This window comes from Ipomoea triloba, chromosome 11 (genome assembly GCF_003576645.1).
Source record: "Ipomoea triloba cultivar NCNSP0323 chromosome 11, ASM357664v1".
Classification (NCBI taxonomy): Eukaryota; Viridiplantae; Streptophyta; class Magnoliopsida; order Solanales; family Convolvulaceae; genus Ipomoea; species Ipomoea triloba.
Genome location: NC_044926.1, coordinates 5,709,444 through 5,728,913, shown reverse-complemented (window position 1 = coordinate 5,728,913; position 19,470 = coordinate 5,709,444). Strand labels below are relative to the sequence as shown.

At 37.4% G+C, this 19,470-nt stretch overlaps 2 protein-coding genes across 3 annotated transcripts; one reads left to right on the top strand and one right to left on the bottom strand.

The window, feature by feature from the left end:
* Positions 1 to 2,689: 2,689 nt before the first annotated feature.
* On the bottom strand, positions 2,690 to 5,640 carry LOC116033982 (translation initiation factor eIF-2B subunit alpha-like). 2 transcript variants are annotated; one of them, XM_031276537.1, is made up of 5 exons: positions 5,020 to 5,638; positions 4,514 to 4,666; positions 4,289 to 4,430; positions 3,649 to 3,890; positions 2,690 to 3,108 (listed from the first exon to the last, which is right to left on the bottom strand). In XM_031276537.1, exons 1-5 carry the CDS (start codon positions 5,470 to 5,472, stop codon positions 2,902 to 2,904), a joined length of 1,197 nt encoding a protein of 398 aa, XP_031132397.1. In that variant the 5' UTR covers positions 5,473 to 5,638; the 3' UTR covers positions 2,690 to 2,901. The 2 variants fall into 2 exon arrangements, with proteins under 2 accessions (XP_031132397.1, XP_031132398.1); XM_031276538.1 differs by lacking the exon at positions 2,690 to 3,108 and adding an exon at positions 3,175 to 3,297 and having other exon boundaries at positions 3,602 to 3,890; positions 5,020 to 5,640.
* Positions 5,641 to 7,602: 1,962 nt separating this feature from the next.
* LOC115996378 (1-phosphatidylinositol-3-phosphate 5-kinase FAB1B-like) lies at positions 7,603 to 19,227 on the top strand. The gene is made up of 11 exons (XM_031235586.1): positions 7,603 to 9,089; positions 11,460 to 12,197; positions 13,012 to 13,165; positions 13,302 to 13,646; positions 13,976 to 14,791; positions 14,912 to 15,243; positions 15,477 to 15,600; positions 15,848 to 16,015; positions 16,388 to 17,881; positions 18,436 to 18,702; positions 18,837 to 19,227. Exons 1-11 carry the CDS (start codon positions 8,491 to 8,493, stop codon positions 19,161 to 19,163), a joined length of 5,364 nt encoding a protein of 1,787 aa, XP_031091446.1. The 5' UTR covers positions 7,603 to 8,490; the 3' UTR covers positions 19,164 to 19,227.
* The last annotated feature ends 243 nt before the right edge of the window (positions 19,228 to 19,470 follow it).

The window sequence follows — 19,470 nt, the reverse complement described above, 5'->3', positions numbered from 1 at the left end:
TGAAGAAAGACCATGATCGAGTCTCATCAATTGTAGTGTGAGAGCAATCTCTCAAAATGAAGGGACTCCTTGTGCACAATAAGCAAAGATTTAGCTTTTTTGTGTTCAGATGAGTTACCATGATTTACATGATGCTTTGTCGTGTCGGGACGTGAGGTTTTTTATATTGAATTTGGGAAGAAAGGTTTTGATAGCCTTAATGGATGAATGTGTTGTTCAATTGACCGCCTCTGGCAGTTTTTTTTATTAAGAGTATCAATATCAGTTCAATTTTTTCACGGTTTTTTATGACCTAAGTAGGAAAGATATGAAAAATATAAAAGAAAAACAACAAAGAAAAACTATGAATCTAACCAACAAAAAAATAAAAGACGTGCCACAGGGTGCGTGCAGTGCGCGAAACGCGCACAACAAATGATGTTTCTCTAATGCATTGCAATGTTCCAAAAACCATTTTTGCAGGAAATCAAAAGTCATTCTTTCTCCTCTTTCTTACACATCATCATTCACTTTTTCAAAAATCATCATTAGTGTGGATGCTCTAAGTTGATAAATGTTTTGTTCAGTTGACAAGTCCAAAAACACTATTAATGTGCTTACTCCATAGAGATAACTCCATATTTATTTATTTATTTTAAATTAAATTTAACATAAAATATTATATTTTTAAATAAAAGTAATGAGGGTATAGTTGTGTTGTGCAAAAAGATTGAACATGCATCAAGCTATCAATAATCATTATACCATGGATCATAGTTTAGTTCATCTTGTAAGGTGAACTGTTGCTTAAATGTTTATTTTTAATACATGAATAAGTGTTCATTATTTGGTATACTACTAAAAAAAAAGTTCAATATATTAAAATCAAACACTCCGTATATTAAAAGTGAACATTATCAGTAGTATACATTATAATTTGCCAGCTAGGAAGAGCTTCAAGCCATTGACCACTATTCACGAAAAATCATATAGTTAAAGGTTTTAGTGCTAACAATAAGTCGAGCAATCTCTGAAGTTCGGATTATCTCTCCTCCTTCATTCTTTGTAGGGATCATGTCTCTCTCACTTAGAAGTCACACCAGTAATAATAGCTCAATAATGTAATTGTACACATCTGTACCAAAATAATCCCAACACAGTCAATAAATTTTTTTTTTCGAATATTCATGTAAAAAATTTATTGTGTTCTTTGTTTGTTTAAGTGCTTAATTATCTAAACAAAACATGTACTAGAATACTAGGTACACTTAATTCTAGCCCTCTTTAGGTCCAAGCACTCAACACCATATTTAATATTATATGTAAAAAAAAAAAAACTATTTAAGCATATTAAATACAAAATATATTAATACAATCTCTCTTGAAATAATCATCATCTCATATCCCCATTGCAATCAAATGCCTTAGTGGACACTTTAATTTCTTCCATCTCATTCAAGATATAAGTTTCTATACATGTCAATGCAGAAACCTTGATCACCTCTGCAATAATTACCCATTTATTCTTATACTTTAATTTGACCATGATAATTCATAAAAGTTTTACTTGATTATTCATTTTCATAAGGTGTTGTGTTTAGTTATTGTTAATTACTTAATTATTATAGTGGATCATTATTGACACACTATTTCATAAGAGAGAAAAAAATTCAAAGTTATTGTCAAATTATATTTGGGAGAATTCTTCAACACTGGTCACTTTTTTAAAAATATTACATGGACTCTCATTTTCTATTTTATACTATGTGTCATGCATTGATCGATCAATTCAAAGGGGCGAGCCATGGTTCTTGTTTATTATGTTGTCTTTATCAAATAAAAATTAAATATTTAGTGAGAATTATACTCTATGGAGCACACTTATCACTTTCCACATAAAGATATCACTCATTTGATATTCAAAACAATCAAATTTTGATATTTCAATGAGAGAATGAGTCATTGATTGAAATTACGATACTGGTGTTAACAATGCTTTTGATAAACTATTCGTGTTCGTGTTTGGTAAGCATTCGTTTATGTTTGTTTATTAAGATAAACATACATGAATAAATTTTACAGCTCATTTAATAAACGAAAACATTTGTATGCTCGTTTGATAAGAGATCGGGAACGTGTTCGTTAGTATTCGTTTAATAATGTTCACGAACTGTTAATTGTTAAATCAGAAACGGATGGGGGGCCCTGGGAAGCCAAGCACTATGTTGACTCCACCACTCTGCGCGCCCTTGTGACATGCGCCAAGTCATCAAGGTATGCTTCCTCACTCCTAACTGGGCAAGACATTCAACAATCTTCCTCTCCTCCCCTTGAAGAGCTCCAAACAACGCAAGGCAATCCGCTACCTTGTTTTGTTCACGATAGACCGCCGGAGAGAAATCCTCTAACCTCTGTTGGTCCACCATTTAGCTTTCTCCATGTATTAATGATTCATTACAACCTGAAATGGATCTTTATCCGTCTCTAAAAATCAATGAAACGTGACGTGATATTCAGTGATATATAATCTTATCTCATACTCGGAGATATGAAATTAATAATTTTTATTGGATAGTGGTATACTGGTATGTATGTGTTTTCTTACATTTATTTATGATTAGAAGATTGGAGTTGTCTCTGTATTGGAAGGCTGAGTGAGAATGAATCTCCAGCCCAACAGCCAAATAATCTGTGTGTGGAATCCAACTCATATTCATAGTATTGCCCGCATTGAGAATAACATTTAAAAATGAGCAAAAAGAAAATCACAACATAGTCAAATCCTGGATGTGGAGGGGGTTACAAATCCAGCATTGTGTTTTTTAAGGAAAAGTGACTGGGAGATAAGCAAAATCCTGTTTGTAGACTACAAATATGATTCTGTAACACACTAACACCCAACAAAACTATCTCTCGGCCACGCTATAAGTAAAGCTGTATGAGCTCATCACTTACTGCAGATGGCGTTAGAACACCTAAATCCGTGAAGAGAAGGGAGAGATACTGAGGCGGTGTGTAATCCCGAGCAGATGTTTCAACTTCGACCTTGGATGGAATTGGCACGCCAAAGTCAATTGGACGTAACGCAGGACCCATGTCTTTCTGATCCAGCGGATATAGACGAGCAAACTGCAACAAGAAATTAGGATTTTGCAGATATCAGACTAGTAACGTACAGTGGTGCAGGCAGTCCGTTTCAAGTTTGCAATATAAATGCACATCCAAGTATAGGAGCATATATCAGGTTACTAGGCATGTTACATGTACTGACTTCTGAGTTAATTACTTCGTACTTTTTAATATAGGATTAAAGAAAAACTGTGGGTGTGTTTGGTTGGGGGGTTTAGGCATAAGGTATGGGTATCAAAGTGATTGTTAGTGTTTGGTTCATAGGTTTTGTGAATGCTACTATGGGTTTGGAATACCCCATTAATGGCAAAACCCATACCCTTATTAAATAAGGGTTTCATCTCCCTTCATCATTTCTTCCCCAACTATTAATAATCATTCCCATTCCACCCAACTACCAAACATGCTAAATACTTTCACCAAAACCCATTACCCTTACCAAGTATTTGATACCCATTCCGATTCCGATTCCCATGTGCGAACCAAACACACCCTGTATTTTCATATGAGATTAAAGAAAAGTTGCATTTTTCTACATACCTTATAGCTTTCAGCAGCAACATAAACTGGTTTGTTCATGCTCTTTGCTACCAAAGCAATTTGATAGGTTCCCATCATGTTAATTATACCTCCACTTTCAACCACGCCATCTGCTCCTACAAACACCATATCAACCTCATCCATGCTATATGCCACCGCAGAGTCTATTAAGAGCTTTACAGGAACATCTAGCTTGGCTAACTCATTTGATAATCTTAGCCCAGTCCTGTCTGGCCTCCCCTCTGCATTTTAGATCATGTAAATAATACATTTCAGGCTTCCATTCAAACTAACACACAAGCATAGAGTTACCTTTACCTTCATTAGTGGTGCTCCAGTAATTTAATTTATCTTTAGATATACAAATAGACCAATTTGTTTCTTATTCTGCTCCCCTTTTTACACTAACATGCGGATCAAACTTAAAAAACATTACAAAGAAGAGAAAGGGCAGGACCCAGTGGTCCAGTGGACAAGACTTCCCTACCAATCTACCATGATCCCATGAACTCACACTCAACAGAGTGCACTTAGACAATACATCAAACCCCAACCATTTTGAAAATAAGCTAATGGTTGCTTAATAGAATTTCTAAATTCATTTTTTGTTCAGTAAGTAATGAAGAATCAAGATACTAACCAGTGCAAAGAACTCGAAAATGTTTCCTGTTTTGTGCTGCTGTTTTCAATATCTCCAACACTACTCGAGAAAAGCCGTGCACCAAAATGGTACAACCATCAAAAATAAAATCTTGACTAAGCATTGCTATTATTTTTCGAGCCTGCACTACAAAGCAAGGTTTTCATGTACTCACACATACAATATACACAGTTCACTGTGAAATTCACAATTCACTTTGCACACCTTATAAGATATTTCTCCAAATTTCTCTGCACGCTCAAGAAGGCGAGATTTTGCTGAATTAAAGTCTTCATATTCCAAAGCTGAAGTCCTTGTAACATAGCGCATAAACAGATCACAGCCAGCCGTCAAAGAGATGGACGTTGTGTCCCATGACTGGATTAAAAAACACAGATATTGGAAATATATTAGCTACCTGGAGTTAAAGTACTTCAATTTTGGACAGAACCACATAATCAAAGAACAGGCACAGATGGTGAGATAATTCCTGTCATACTAAAGCTTATACACTTCTAATATTCACCATTTCACCAAATTAGAATTCCAATTTCCACTGAAAATACTATGCCTTCAACTACTAAAGTAGTAAAGTCAGATTCCAATGGTTAAGTACACATGCATTTGCTAAAAATAGCATTTCAATTATGTGATTTTGTTTCACAATTGATCCTGAATGTAATCAGTTAAATAATTCGATTCTCACAAATTAACCCCCCAAAAAATCATACTTTCAAAGAATCAGATGCCTTCTTCAGCTCAATTTCAAGCTCCATCATCGTAGTAGCGTCACTAGAACGAATAACCGAGGCCAAAGCCCTAATCGCCGCCACAGCCTCTGCCAAGTTAGGCTGTTTACGCCAATTATTGAACTCATCAATCACACTGAACGCCTTCCCCGAATCGTCGGTCCTGGCCGACGAGTTCTCTGAGATGGCATCCTCCGGGTCACCGCTGCCTACGGCGGCTTGAGCCTGAGCAAGCCAATCACTGGTGACGACACCATGGTGTGCCGCTCTAGTCTGATAATAAGCCGAGATGTTATTAGGGTTTTGTAGGGTTCCGGCCATGGAAGAAGCCTCGGCGGGTGTGGGAGTGGGAGGTGAAATTTGGCGGCTCTCGGCCTTCGCAACGTCGTCGTTTTGCTGCTTGTCGAGAATGAAAGAAGCTGATCTATACCACATTTATTATGATTGTACGGTGTGATTGGAAGGAATCGAATAAAGGTAGGGAAAGCGAATTCTCCGGCGCGGTTTTGAAGATTCCGGCGTGACGGGCAACATACCAATACTACCGCTCTCGGATTTACGTGTGCCCCAAAACCCTTATACCGCCGCAATTTTTACAATTACTGTATGCAATACATTATGCTGGTAGTATTAATTATAGTATATTGTAACTGAGTGAGTAATACTAAAAAAAATATACATATATACACTATTATGACATATGTTACTTTCTTCTTCTTCTCTTTTTTTTTTTTTAATGCATTAATTAAAAGCATAAGGGTTATCAAGTCACTCTGCACAAATAGACATAGAAATAGACATCATTTGATCTTCTATTAGACGATGTAAAAGATTCGTTGAGTTGTTTACTCATAGTTGTATATCTTTTGCTAAGCGTTTTGCAAATCGGACGACTCATCTCCTAGCGAGGGAGTCCGTTTCTATGTCTGAACACAAGGAGTTCTTGTTTTCCCCTCCTTCCTTTATTTGTAATGCTCTTTCTACTGATTTAATCTAATTCCCGTATGTTTGTAAAAAAAAATAAAAAATTCTATGTCTGAACACAAGGAGTTCTTGTTTTCCCCTCCTTCCTTTATTTGTAATGCTCTTTCTACTGATTTAATCTAATTCCCGTATGTTTGTCAAAAAAAAAAAAAAAAAGTGGCCAATCAAATTAAAGCATGTGCTAGTAGTTGGACTGCACATATTATATTTATGTCCGCAACACGTGGAAGTCTCTTTTTTTTTTTATGTCCGCAACACAGTCTCTTTTTTTTTTTGGTGACGCGGAGATTCGAACCCATGACCTTTTGCATGGCTCTAATACCAAATTAAAGCATGTGCTCCATTTCAACTAAAAGCCTAAGCTAGTAGTTGAACTGCACATATTATATTTATGTTCACAACATTTGCTGATTATATGAGGGTGCCGTATGTTACGTTAAAATAGTCAAGTAACGCAATAATGATTATAGATAGATAAAGTTATATATTCATGCAATACTTTCTCATTTTGACGAGATCAAAGTCGATGGAGGAGAGCATTACCGTAGCTGCTGCCCTGCTCATCGGAAACAGAGGAAGAAGACCACTGCACACTAGTCGCCGTTGACGAGAGGAGGGAGACGCTGTCGCTGCTTGAAGCCACCGGAACGAGAAATTCGCCATAGCAGCACCATGGTCGCCGGTCTCTTGAATCTGCCGTCGAGAGAGGAAAACGAGAGACAGAGGGCATTGGTTTCTACTGAACGAGGGGAAAGTGACACGAAGGGGAGGGCATTTGATTTGAGTTTTTTGCCTACAAACAATATAAATTGTCTTGTTTGCCCTTCTATTTAACGCCATGTTCATGCCAAAGCTAATGGATACCAAATTGGCTTAAAATTGAATAGTTGGGGACCACTTTAGGTGCAATTAAAAGTTATGGCACTAAATTAAGAAAATGTCATAGTCGGAGGATTATTTTAAAATTAACTCAAAATATTTATATAGTGTGCAACGATTAGTTAATTTAATAGGAATTTCACTGAATTTATGCTAACTAATTAGTAAGTGCAACACATTAAAGTTGGTAATTAAATTATCCTCCGTATTAAACAACAATTGTACGGAGTATTAAATAATGATGTAATGATGTAATGTATTAGTGTTAACTGGGGTAAGAGGAGACCCCTGAATTAAATACTCGGTATTAGTTATTTTTAACCAATTTGGTTTATTTTTAACCAATTTGATTTACGTGAGTGGATGTACACTTTTGTATGAAAAAATCAATCTGATCAACACTATGTCTCTTAATTGACCGTCCTGGTGCAAACGGGGATTAGCATGAGTATGAACGTATGGTACGGGTTTCAATGTGACTCTCACAATTAGGGCATACTCAGGACACCTTGTGGGCTGTCAAAAAAATATTAATTAAATTTTGATATTTTTTTAAATAGTCAGATATACTACATTTTTTTATTTTATAGCAAAAATGTAATTAAATACCTTAGTTAATAATGTGTATATATTTTATTTTGTGCAATTAAAGTTATGAACTTTTTGTTGTTAATGCTTTGAAGTTTTAATATTCAGCTTTATTTAAAAAAAAAAGAAAGAAAGAAAGAAGGAAAATACAGTGAATGAAGAAAGTGAGGAGGAGAAGACGTTGTATGATCGATGAATTTATAGATTTCGGCGGGTCAATCTCCATGATGATGGTTTCCGTCTCTCCGATTTCATTGTTTTTTCTGAACATTTTATAATTTTGTTTCCAGCTGTCAGAATTTTAATTCTCTATCAGGAGGAGTAGATAATGCGGAGCACTTCATTCTGGGTTTGATTTTTTGGTTTTTTCCCTCTTTTATTAAATGTTAGATGGGATTCAATGATTGCCCAGAAAATGGGAAGCATGGAGGTTCCTTGAGTGCTTTGATTTATTCGGTCTGTTATTTGTTTCCGCGTCAGCACCAGCTGGATTTTCCCCAGAAATAGGGGTTCGCTCCACATTTAAATCTGTTTTTAAGGTTTGGTTTTCTGATTTTTAGATGCTGTGCAATTTGGAATCATTTTATCAATTATGCTTGAATTAGGAATTTTTTAAATTATTGGTAAATAAGGAAGGGGGTGCAGTTTAAGGTTTCCCGGATCGGATTGATAAGGAATTCTGAGCTAGGTTGCTATTTGCGTGGTGATTTCGACAATGTAGTTTGGGATTTACGTTTTTGATCGAGAATTCAGCAATCAGAATAGTAGAGGATTGATGGTGAGCCACTGTTTGATGGGCGTTGATTGGTAGCATTTCAGTTTAGGCATGGGAACAAGGAGCTTTGTTTAGGATTGATTAAGAATTCGTAGGTTTTGTTTGTCCCTAGTGATACTTCCAGCTTCTTGCATCTGGGAATTCCATTTAACAGAATTTGTATAGGCATGTAAGCAGATAACAAATGAGTGAAGTACAATGAGAGGGAGGCGAGGTTTGTTGCGTAGATGGATGCCTCGGATAGGACGCTGCCTGATCTAGTAGGGTTACTGAAAACATGGATCCCTTGGCGGTCAGATCCGGCTAATGTGTCAAGGGACTTTTGGATGCCTGATCAGAGCTGTAGAGTATGTTATGAATGCGATTCCCAGTTCACATTGTTTAATCGTAGGCACCACTGTCGAATCTGCGGACGAGTTTTCTGTGCCAAGTGCACGTCTAATTGGGTTCCTGCACCATCCACTGATCCGAGCCATCCCCGAGTAAACCGGGAAAAAGTCAGGGCTTGTAATTATTGTTTTATGCAATGGGAGCAGGCTTTAGCTGCAGCTGTTGATAATGCGATTCAGCTTGCTGACCTGGATTATGTTCCTTTCTCTTCCCCAACCAGTTTTATTAGCTTAAAATCTGATGGAAACTGCGATACTTGTAGCAATACATCAATGCCACACTCCATGGCTGGACTTAGCTCGCATCAGTCAGCAATGACAGAATTGTCTAGAGACAGGGAGGGTGTTGTCACAGCCAGAGGGAATACTGATCACGATGCTGCTGACATGGGAATTTGCAATCACTCTCCAAACCGATGTGTATTTTGCACAACAAGGTATTTCATGTTACATCTTCTGTGATCATGTTGTGTTTGACTAGTTTTTTCTTTCTTAAACATTCATCCTGAAGTTGCCAACATCTATCACTTCATTATGAGTATATTCTGGCCCATTATTCCAGCAACTTGAGGCCAGCATATCCTTTAAATATTTTTGTTGTGTTAATAAACATAGGATTCGAGCAAGGATTACGTTCACCTCTGTGGTTGTGCGAATATCTTAGGGTGCTTAGGAATTTGATTACCTCTTCTAGTTCATACAGTACTCCTGTTTTGATATTCTAGAATTTCTGTTGATTCTCTACTCAGTATTAACTTTGACAATCTAACATACTGGAGACCCTGTGACTTATAGATTTTTTTTTTCTTTTTGTTTTTGTTTGTTTGTTTGTTTATTTGTAGGAGAGTACCTACTTAATAAGAAAATAGGGTGTAGAAGGAAGGCAGATGTCTGCTTTTTTCTTCTGCTATTTTTTATTCAATTAATTACAATTATTTCTCTTCTTCCCAGTGATTGCTAACTGCTTTAGGTTTTACCCATGTACCTACTAAACTAAGGTTTTGAATTTTGATGCTACTGAATAAACTTAACAGATACATTTTGCTTTTATTATATTTGTAATGCAGTTGGAAATATGAAACTTAAAGGTGGAAACTGATCCTTTTGTACTTTTTCACATTCTCTCTTCTTTCTGGAGATAGCTTACTTACTGTAACAGCTAAACTAAGGTTTTGAATTTTGGTGATGTTTATTAATCTCACTGGATATATGTTGCTTTGATTATATTTGTAGTGCTATTGGAATATGAAATTTAAAAGATGAACCTTATCTTCCTATGTTTTCTCATATTCTAAATGCCTTTGCATGTTCTCCAATATGACTTTTATATATATAGAGGGGGGTTCAAATGAGAACATGGCTTTCCTACAAATCACAGCCACCTATCAGGTTCACCAAGGGTTGAGGGTTTTAGTAAAAAAAAGAAAGAAAGAAAAAAAAACGCCGGGTCAATTTTATAATTGAAAGTTTGCAATAAAAGTGACCCCATCCCTTTTCTCCTTATTTTTTAGCACGCTCAATCATTGATCTACCCAAATGGATGGATTGAATCAATCCTCACTTTTTACTCGAGACCATATTCTTACATGAACCCTCCTACACACACACACACACACACACACACATGATGTTGGTTCAAATGCAGACATGCATACCCGTGCAGCCATGTGGATTGCATCATTAGGTATGCATCATCACAACTTATTTAGAAATGCACCAGGGTAAAAATGCACCACAATCCTAGCACGTGCGGTCATGCACCATTAGGTATGCATAAATGCACCATTACGTGTTTAGAAATGCACCACGGTGAAATGCACAAATGCACCACAGCCTGGATGCATTTCTCAACATGTTGTGGTGCATTCTTACATACCTAGTGGTGACATGACCGCACGGGAACCAGACCCATATATATATATATATATATATATATATTTATATAGGGGAGGGTTCATGTGAGAATACCTCCCCCTGTAAAAAGTGAGAACTTATCCTAAAAAGGGAGCTTATTCTACATGAACCCTCCCATACACACACACACATAGGGGATTGTTTAGGTGGGAACACCTTCCCTGTAAAAACTGAGGACTTATCCTAACTCTTCATTTTGACAAATCAATGGTTGTGTACTTGTGTTTTTACCATAACTAACTTGGGGCAAAACTGTAATTCATTAAATTTAGAATTAATACACTGACAATTTTTTTTTAATTTAAAAAAAGATTAAATTAATCCAAAAAACATGGTTCACACGATCAACATAAATACAAGGCCTAGATAAATCCTCACTTTTTATAGGAGGGGAGTGTTCTCATTTGAACCCCTCTCTCTCTCTCTCTCTATATATATATATATATATATATATATATATATATAGATAGATAGATAGATAGATAGGTGGTTTAAATGAGAACAAGGTCCTCTTGTAAAAAGTGATGACCGATCACAACGGCCCTTCAGGGTTCCACGGTTGAGGGATTTAGTAAAAAAACACAGGGTCAATTTTATAATTATTGCAAACTTGAAGTTTGCAATATTTATAAAACTGACCTTGCCTCTTTTTTCCTTATTTTTCAGGAACACTCAACCGTTGATCTACCCAAATGGATGGATCATATCAATCCTTACTTTTTATCTGGGAGTTTGTTCTCAGCCAAACCCTCCCATATTTGTTTATTTATCTTTGCCTTATATTTGTGTTAAGAGTTATATCTCTTTTGAGTAAAATTGATTTTTCAAGTGATGTATGCTATCAATAACTTCATGATCATTTAGTTGTTTCTTATAGACTTTTTGAAATTCAGGAGTGAAGAAGAAGAATATGATGCTTACCAGTTAGATTCCGAAAGAAAACATTTACCTCAGGTTAATGATTACTATGGTCACATTCAGTTCAATGATATTCATGAGGACTTTGGATCATGTAAAGTTCATATGGATGGAGAAGCTATTGATACAAAGAGTGTGGGCAGCTTTTATGTACATAATAGTATTGACTCCCAGACTTCTGAAGAGGTCCAGAAATTTGTGAAAAAGGAAGGTGAACCTTATATCAGTGATGAATGTGAAGCATCTTCATCTCTGTATGCAGCAGAAAGTGTCAGTGCTGAACCTGTGGATTTTGAGAACAATGGGGTTATCTGGATCCCCCCTGAACCTGAAGATGAAGAAGATGAAAAGGAAGCCCTCCTGTCCGATGATGATGATGATGGGGATGCTGCTGGAGAATGGGGAAATCTTCATGCTTCGAGCAGTTTTGGAAGTGGGGAGTACAGAAGCAAGGATAAATCAAATGAGGAGCAGAAGAAAGTCATGAAGAATGTGGTTGATGGGCACTTCAGGGCCTTAATAGCTCAACTTATGCAGGTTGAGAATCTTCCTATGGACGAGGAAGATGAAAGGGACACTTGGTTGGAGAAAATTACATCCCTATCATGGGAAGCTGCTAATTTGTTAAAGCCTGATACAAGTGAGGGTGGGGGAATGGACCCTGGTGGATATGTAAAGGTTAAATGTGTTGCTTCTGGACGCCGTAGTGACTGGTAAATTCTATATAAGTATGCTGTACTGTTTTGTGCATAATGTGGTTTTGCTTAGGACAAGGTGTAATATAGAGCAGTAGAGGTTTTAAGATTTGATGACAGTATGTCTTCAAATCAATCATGCATACTGAAGCGTTGATTTCCCAACATCATAAGAAGCCTTATTGTGCTGCTAAGCTAGGGCTCTCAAATAGGAATACAAAATTTAATCAAAGGTTCATCCAATGGTCTAAAATGCTAAAAGCTTGCCTTTCTGAGATCTGTGGGAGGCTCAACCTGATATATGATTAAAGTAGAAGATTTTAAACTTAGGCATGAGTCTCACCTTATTAAGTTTTAAGTTTTTGCATCAGTTATTGTTGGATGCTACAGTACTCTTTGTAGCAGCCATTTAGTGTCAACTCTTGGAAATACCTTAAGAAAGGGGCATTATATGGGATCAAGTATTTAAAAATTACATGACACTATTGTGGATTTGGAGGTCATTAAAAATGCTAGAAGTTATCAACACCTTGAAATGTATTTTGCTAAAGTGGTTTTTAGCCAGTTGAGATGCAGGCAAACTATTACTAATCACAAGCAATATGCATGTACAATAATGATAAAATTATGTTTTCAATTCTGATGTTTAGTTCTGAATTTACAACGTAAGTGCTGCTTCTTAATTCCATTTAAGTATCTTATGAGGCATAGCCTGTACATCTACTCATATTTATACAGCTTTGTTTTACTTGTGAAACTTATTCTTAAATAGGCATTGTGCATTAGTTCAGACACATTTACTTATCATTCTTTTCCTTTCCTCCTTTAATAGTTTGGTGGTCAAAGGAATTGTTTTTAAGAAAAATGTGGCTCATCGGCGAATGACATCAAAAATAGAGAAACCTCGCATATTGGTCCTTGGAGGGGCTCTTGAATACCAACGGGTGTCTAATGCCTTGTCAAGTTTTGATACTCTGTTGCAGCAGGTTGTGGTTATGAATGCTTTAATCCTATTAATTGGTGTGGATGTGAAAACCTTCTTTTAACCTATTGTTTTCTCCCATGAGCATATAGGATTAATCATCTTGATCTTTTGGGCTGTGAATTTATATGGGAATCTAGGAAATGGATCATCTCAAGATGGCTGTTGCAAGGATTGATGCGCATCAACCCGATGTTCTTTTGGTGGAGAAAACTGTTTCCCGCCATGCACAAGAGTACCTTTTGGCAAAGGACATATCAGTAGTTTTGAATATCAAAAGGCCTCTTTTGGAGCGTATAGCCCGTTGTACTGGTGGTCAAATAGTACCGTCAATTGATCAACTGTCATCACAAAAATTGGGACACTGTGACATGTTCCATGTTGATAAGTTTGTAGAAGAGCATGGTACAGCAGGGCAGAGTGGAAAGAAGTTGGCGAAGACACTGATGTACTTTGAAGGTTGTCCAAAGCCGCTGGGTTGCACTGTAAGTATTTGCAATCATTAGATAAAGAGGTGTTGCATTCATTGTAATCTTACAATTATTTGCTTAGATATATAGATTTGCCAAACACCATGATGAGGTAGTAGTATTTGACATAATCTGGAAATATAGATACCCCCAAATTTTTCTGAAGTTTGATGGGTGACCATTCATGAGAGAATCTACTCAGACTAACTACCATGGTGGTCACTTTCAATTTTTATATGACAGATGCCTTAGAACATTGCATTTAATGTGCTATGCTTTTCCATGACCTTTAAATGTTTTGTCTTTTAATGGGGTTTCTTGATGGTTTGGATCGTTTGGCTCAGGTACTACTTCGAGGTGCCAATGGGGATGAGTTGAAGAAAGTGAAACACGTGTTGCAGTATTCAGTTTTTGCAGCTTACCACTTGGCGATGGAAACATCTTTTCTTGCTGATGAGGGAGCGTCCCTCCCAGAACTTCCTTTGAATTCACCAATAACCGTGGCACTTCCAGATAAAGCAATTCCTATTGATAGATCCATCTCAATGATCCCTGGGTTTACTCCCCCTGGGGCAAGTGAAAAGACTCAGGGATCTCCACCTCAGAGGTCATACAGTGTTCCTGCTGAGAATCTGCTCAAGGATTATGCTACATTATATACTGCAAATGGCACTGATTGCGTAAAGTCCTCCATTGCATCTCAGCAGGGCATCTCAAACCCTTCCTCAAATGACTCCTTTCTCTCCTATGTACCTGTGGACAGAAGTGCAGCATCGTCCAAGGAAGAACCTTCTGGATCAAAAAATGTTTCTGATTGTCCAAGAGACGATCTTACATGCAATGGTTTTAGACCTTCAGAGGCATTGGAAGTGGGAGGTGTGGCTGAGAATGTGCCTACTTGCTTTGTAGTGGACACAAACCAAAGTGTTTCAAATTCAGTTTTGCAACTAGAAAGCAAAAATGCTCCTAAGGAACCAGCTTCTTCAAAGGAAGAGTTTCCTCCTTCCCCATCTGACCATCAGAGCATTTTAGTTTCCTTATCATCCCGCTGTGTGTGGAAAGGGACTGTCTGTGAACGGTCTCATCTCTTTCGCATCAAATACTATGGGAACTCTGATAAACCTTTGGGTCGCTTTCTACGAGATCATTTGTTTGATCAAGTAATCTCTTTCTCCTCCCCACTACTTTTTCCTATCAAAACATGATCCATTTTTGTTTGTCTATTTCTTGATAGGGTCCATCTAGCTGTTGAAACTAATATGGTTTTGACCTTTTGACAGAGTTACATATGCCGTTCATGTGAGATGCCATCTGAAGCACATGTTCACTGTTATACCCATCGTCAGGGTACCCTCACCATTTCTGTTAAGAAGCTGCCAGAATTTCTTTTACCTGGCGAAAAGGAAGGGAAAATCTGGATGTGGCACAGGTGCCTTAAGTGTCCACGAATGAATGGCTTCCCCCCTGCAACCCGAAGAGTGATAATGTCTGATGCTGCTTGGGGTTTATCCTTTGGAAAGTTTTTGGAGCTCAGTTTTTCAAACCATGCAGCTGCTAGCAGAGTAGCAAGCTGTGGCCATTCTTTACATAGAGACTGCCTTCGCTTTTATGGGTATGGTCTTCTCTAGTTTCTTCTGAACAGTGAAAATAATCTGTGTTTCAAGCATTTGTGAATCTTTTCTTATGTACTTGAATTTGTTTCCCTGATAACTGGTGTCCTATAGATAGGTTTCATTACCAAACTATGATAATACAGTCTGTCTACAAGTCATAGGAATACAGAAGTAAAAAGACTCATTCATTGTTGAATGTTTATTAAAGTTGATCATTCAATGAATTATGCAGGTTTGGAAAAATGGTTGCTTGCTTTCGCTATGCTTCTATTAATGTTCTTTCGGTGTACCTTCCTCCACCAAAGCTGGATTTCAATTATGAGAATCAGGATTGGATACAACAAGAAGTGAATGAGGTGGGAAGCATGTGACTTTAGATTTTCTTGAGCATGTTCTGTGGTTAACTTTATCATAGTATGGACTGGGGAGATAGATTACAATTCAACAGCTGCTGTAGTGGCTGATCCTACTTGATGTAACTTCTGCCGGCACAATTATTAGGACATAGAAAGCATATTTACTTTCACCCTGCAGTGAAGTTTTCCCTCACTAACCTTGCATCTCATCTCTTTGTTAAATTAATGTAGAATATAAACTATGCAGGTCAAAAATCGGGCTGAGCTCTTGTTCTCTGAAGTTCAGAATGCACTCAGTAAATTGGAAGAGCAAAAATCTAGTGTTCTGCTTAACAGTGGTGTTAAATTACCAGAAGCTAGGCACCAAATGGCAGATTTGGAGGAGATGCTGCAGAAGGAGAAAGCAGAATTTGAGGTACTGGTTTTACTTGCTAATGCTGAAGTCTTCTTTCTCAAATTTCTGTACTATGTTATTGAATGAACTAATCAAGACAGCTTTTTATGGAACTGAGATCCTTACTCATAGATTTAGAATCATTAATGTTGTGTATACAGTGAAAATTTGTCAATAATAGTGATTGTATTCATGTCATGGTCCCAATGACTTTATACCCAAGTAATGTTTCCCTCTTTTACCCTGTACCTTTCCATTTATGCATTGAGGGTGCTCCTGATGGGGTATGAAAAACTAGAGTGCAGTGATGAAAATATTTAGTGTATTTACGTATCAGTCCTAGAGATGTTATTTATGGGAGTCCTGGGTTCTAATGGTTTTGTTTGCTAGCAGGAATCACTCCAGAAGATTTTAAATAAGGAAGCTAAAAAAGGGCAACCTATAGTTGATATTTTTGAGATTAATCGACTCAGGAGACAACTGCTTTTCCAATCTTATATGTGGGACCACCGTCTAGTATATGCTGCTGCTAGCTTAGATAATCAGAGTCATGATGATGCAGACATCTCTACTTCAGATGTAGATAAGTCACTTATTAGTAATGATAAGTACACTGATTCTGATATCCATGTTGATTCAAGCAATGATCTGTTTAATTCTACTCCTGTGTCACTGAATGAAAAGCCCAATGACAGCTGTGAAGAAGAAGGGGTTAGTGGTAGCAACATATATCAGACCAATGCCATCATTGAAGGAGATGATGTAGATATTAATTCTAAGCGTGTAATTCAAAATCCATCGAGTTTTTCCTTTATAATGAACAACAACAAATATGATTCTCTAGAATCCAATGTAGTCCTCGCTAGAGCGCATTCTGATGTGTTCCCAATTATAGAGAACTTGTCGGACACTCTTGATGCAGCTTGGACAGGTGAAAGTCATTCTGACCTGGCTAGAGCAGATTCTTTAATTTATAGAGTTTCAGAAAAGCTGGATGTTGAGGACAGTGGAGAGGAGCATAGTGGGTTTAAGTTGTCTCAGTCTCCCTTGTTCTCCTCCAAAGGCACAGAAAATATGGAAGATTCTATGAGCTGGTTAGGAATGCCATTTATAAGCTTCTACCGGTCTTTGAACAAGAACTTTTTGGGTGGTTCTCAAAAACTGGATACACTTTGTGAGTATAATCCTGTCTATATTTCATCATTCCGAGAGTCAGATGCCCAAGGTGGAGCTAGGTTGCTCTTGCCTATAGGTGTTAATGATACAGTTATACCAGTGTATGATGATGAGCCTGCCAGTCTTATATCTTACGCACTGATTTCACCTGATTATCTTCTCCAAGTGTCTGATGAGCTTGACAGACCAAAAGAATCTGCAGACCCTACCTTTTCCTTGCAGTCCTTTGATTCGGGAAATATCCTGTCCCTTCAATCAATGGAGGAAATTGCATTAGAATCCTGGAAGAGTCTTGGATCTGAGTATGAGAGTTTCTTGTCCACTAATGGTTCTCGTAGCACGGACCCACTCTCATACATGAAGGCAATCCATGCCAGAGTCTCTTTTGCAGATGATGGATCACAAGGGACAGCAAAATATACAGTAACTTGTTACTATGCAAAGCGCTTTGAAGCTTTGAGGAAGATATGTTGCCCATCCGAGATAGACTTTGTAAGATCTCTTAGCCGTTGTAAGAAGTGGGGAGCTCAAGGAGGAAAGAGCAATGTCTTCTTTGCAAAGACCTTGGATGATCGATTTATTCTTAAACAAGTTACGAAGACAGAACTGGAATCATTCATAAAATTTGCTCCCGGATATTTCAAGTATCTTTCTGAGTCAATAAGCACTGGGAGTCCAACATGCTTGGCAAAGATTCTGGGAATCTATCAGGTATCTTGACTGATTCTGCTACTTCAATGTTTCAATTCTTTTTTTGTCATTTAACAAGGCGTGTGAGCATGTCATAATACTAGCACATAATTCATGCAATTTTTTTTTTTTTGGGGTGACGAGGGAAACCCGCAGCCACTACCCGAGGGTGTGCACTGGGTAAACCCCACCTTGTAACTCTAGCCGGCAAAGGACCACAAGGAGGTAAACCAATCTAGATTGCCCATAGCTGACCGATTTAAACCAAGAAGACTGAGATTCAAATTCGTAACCTTGTGGTTACGAGTTTGTATCCTTAGCCTTCTTGGCTAGAGTTCCCCCGTAATTCATGCAATTTTTGCATGCATGCAGTGCTTGCTGCTCTGGATAATGTTTGAGCATTAGATATTTTTTCATGGATAGATGAATTTATATTTATACATGAATAGTAAAATTAGTTGCATATTTTCACTTTGAAGACAATGTTGAATGCGTGATCTTTGAATATCTATGTTTTCAACCTGGACTTTAGACAATCTGAAGCTTCAACATCTTTCTGTTGGTTTATTTGAAAGGTTACATCAAAGCATCTTAAAGGAGGGAAGGAAACTAAGATGGATGTTCTGGTCATGGAGAATCTTTTATTCGGCAGAAACCTTGCACGGTTATATGACCTTAAAGGATCTTCCAGGTCTCGCTACAATGCAGATAGTAGTGGAAGTAATAAGGTGTTGCTCGACCAGAACTTGATTGAATCAATGCCAACCTGTCCTATTTTCGTTGGAAATAAAGCCAAAAGACTGTTGGAGAGAGCTGTCTGGAACGACACCTCTTTTCTTGCAGTAAGTTAACAATTTTTTTGGTGATCAGATCAATGTGTTTTCAATAACTATTTAAATATTTGTTTTTTTTTTTTTTTGGGGTGAGGAGCTCTTTTCGTAACAACATTTACACTAAGCTCAGTAGTTTCTTGCAGTCAATTGATGTAATGGATTACTCTCTCCTGGTTGGGGTAGATGAAGAGAAGCATGAACTGGTTCTCGGGATTATTGACTTCATGAGACAGTATACATGGGACAAGCATCTAGAGACGTGGGTTAAGGCGTCTGGCATCCTAGGTGGACCCAAGAATGCTCCGCCAACTGTAATCTCACCAAAACAGTATAAAAAGCGGTTCAGGAAAGCAATGACGACATATTTTCTGATGATCCCAGATCAATGGTCGCCTCAGACCATCACCCGTGGTAAATCTCAGACTGATGTTGCTGAGGAGAACACACACAATACTACCTCTGCAACGTAATATTTTATATCTTTTTGTATGTATAATCAAGCAAATCCAGCATTCATCTTCACAGGTTCCCAAATATCTTCCTCTGCCAAGTTTTCTTATTGTGAGGGCTAGTTCTGCACTCATGTTTGTATTCTCCTCAGGCAGGGGGGGAGGGGGGTGGAGAATACACTCCAGGAAGGATCTGTCTCTTTCCTATAGATGTAGGATAAGTTTTCTAAGTACATACATACATATATATATATATATATACATATATATATATATATATATATATATATATATATATATATATATATATATATATATATATATATAT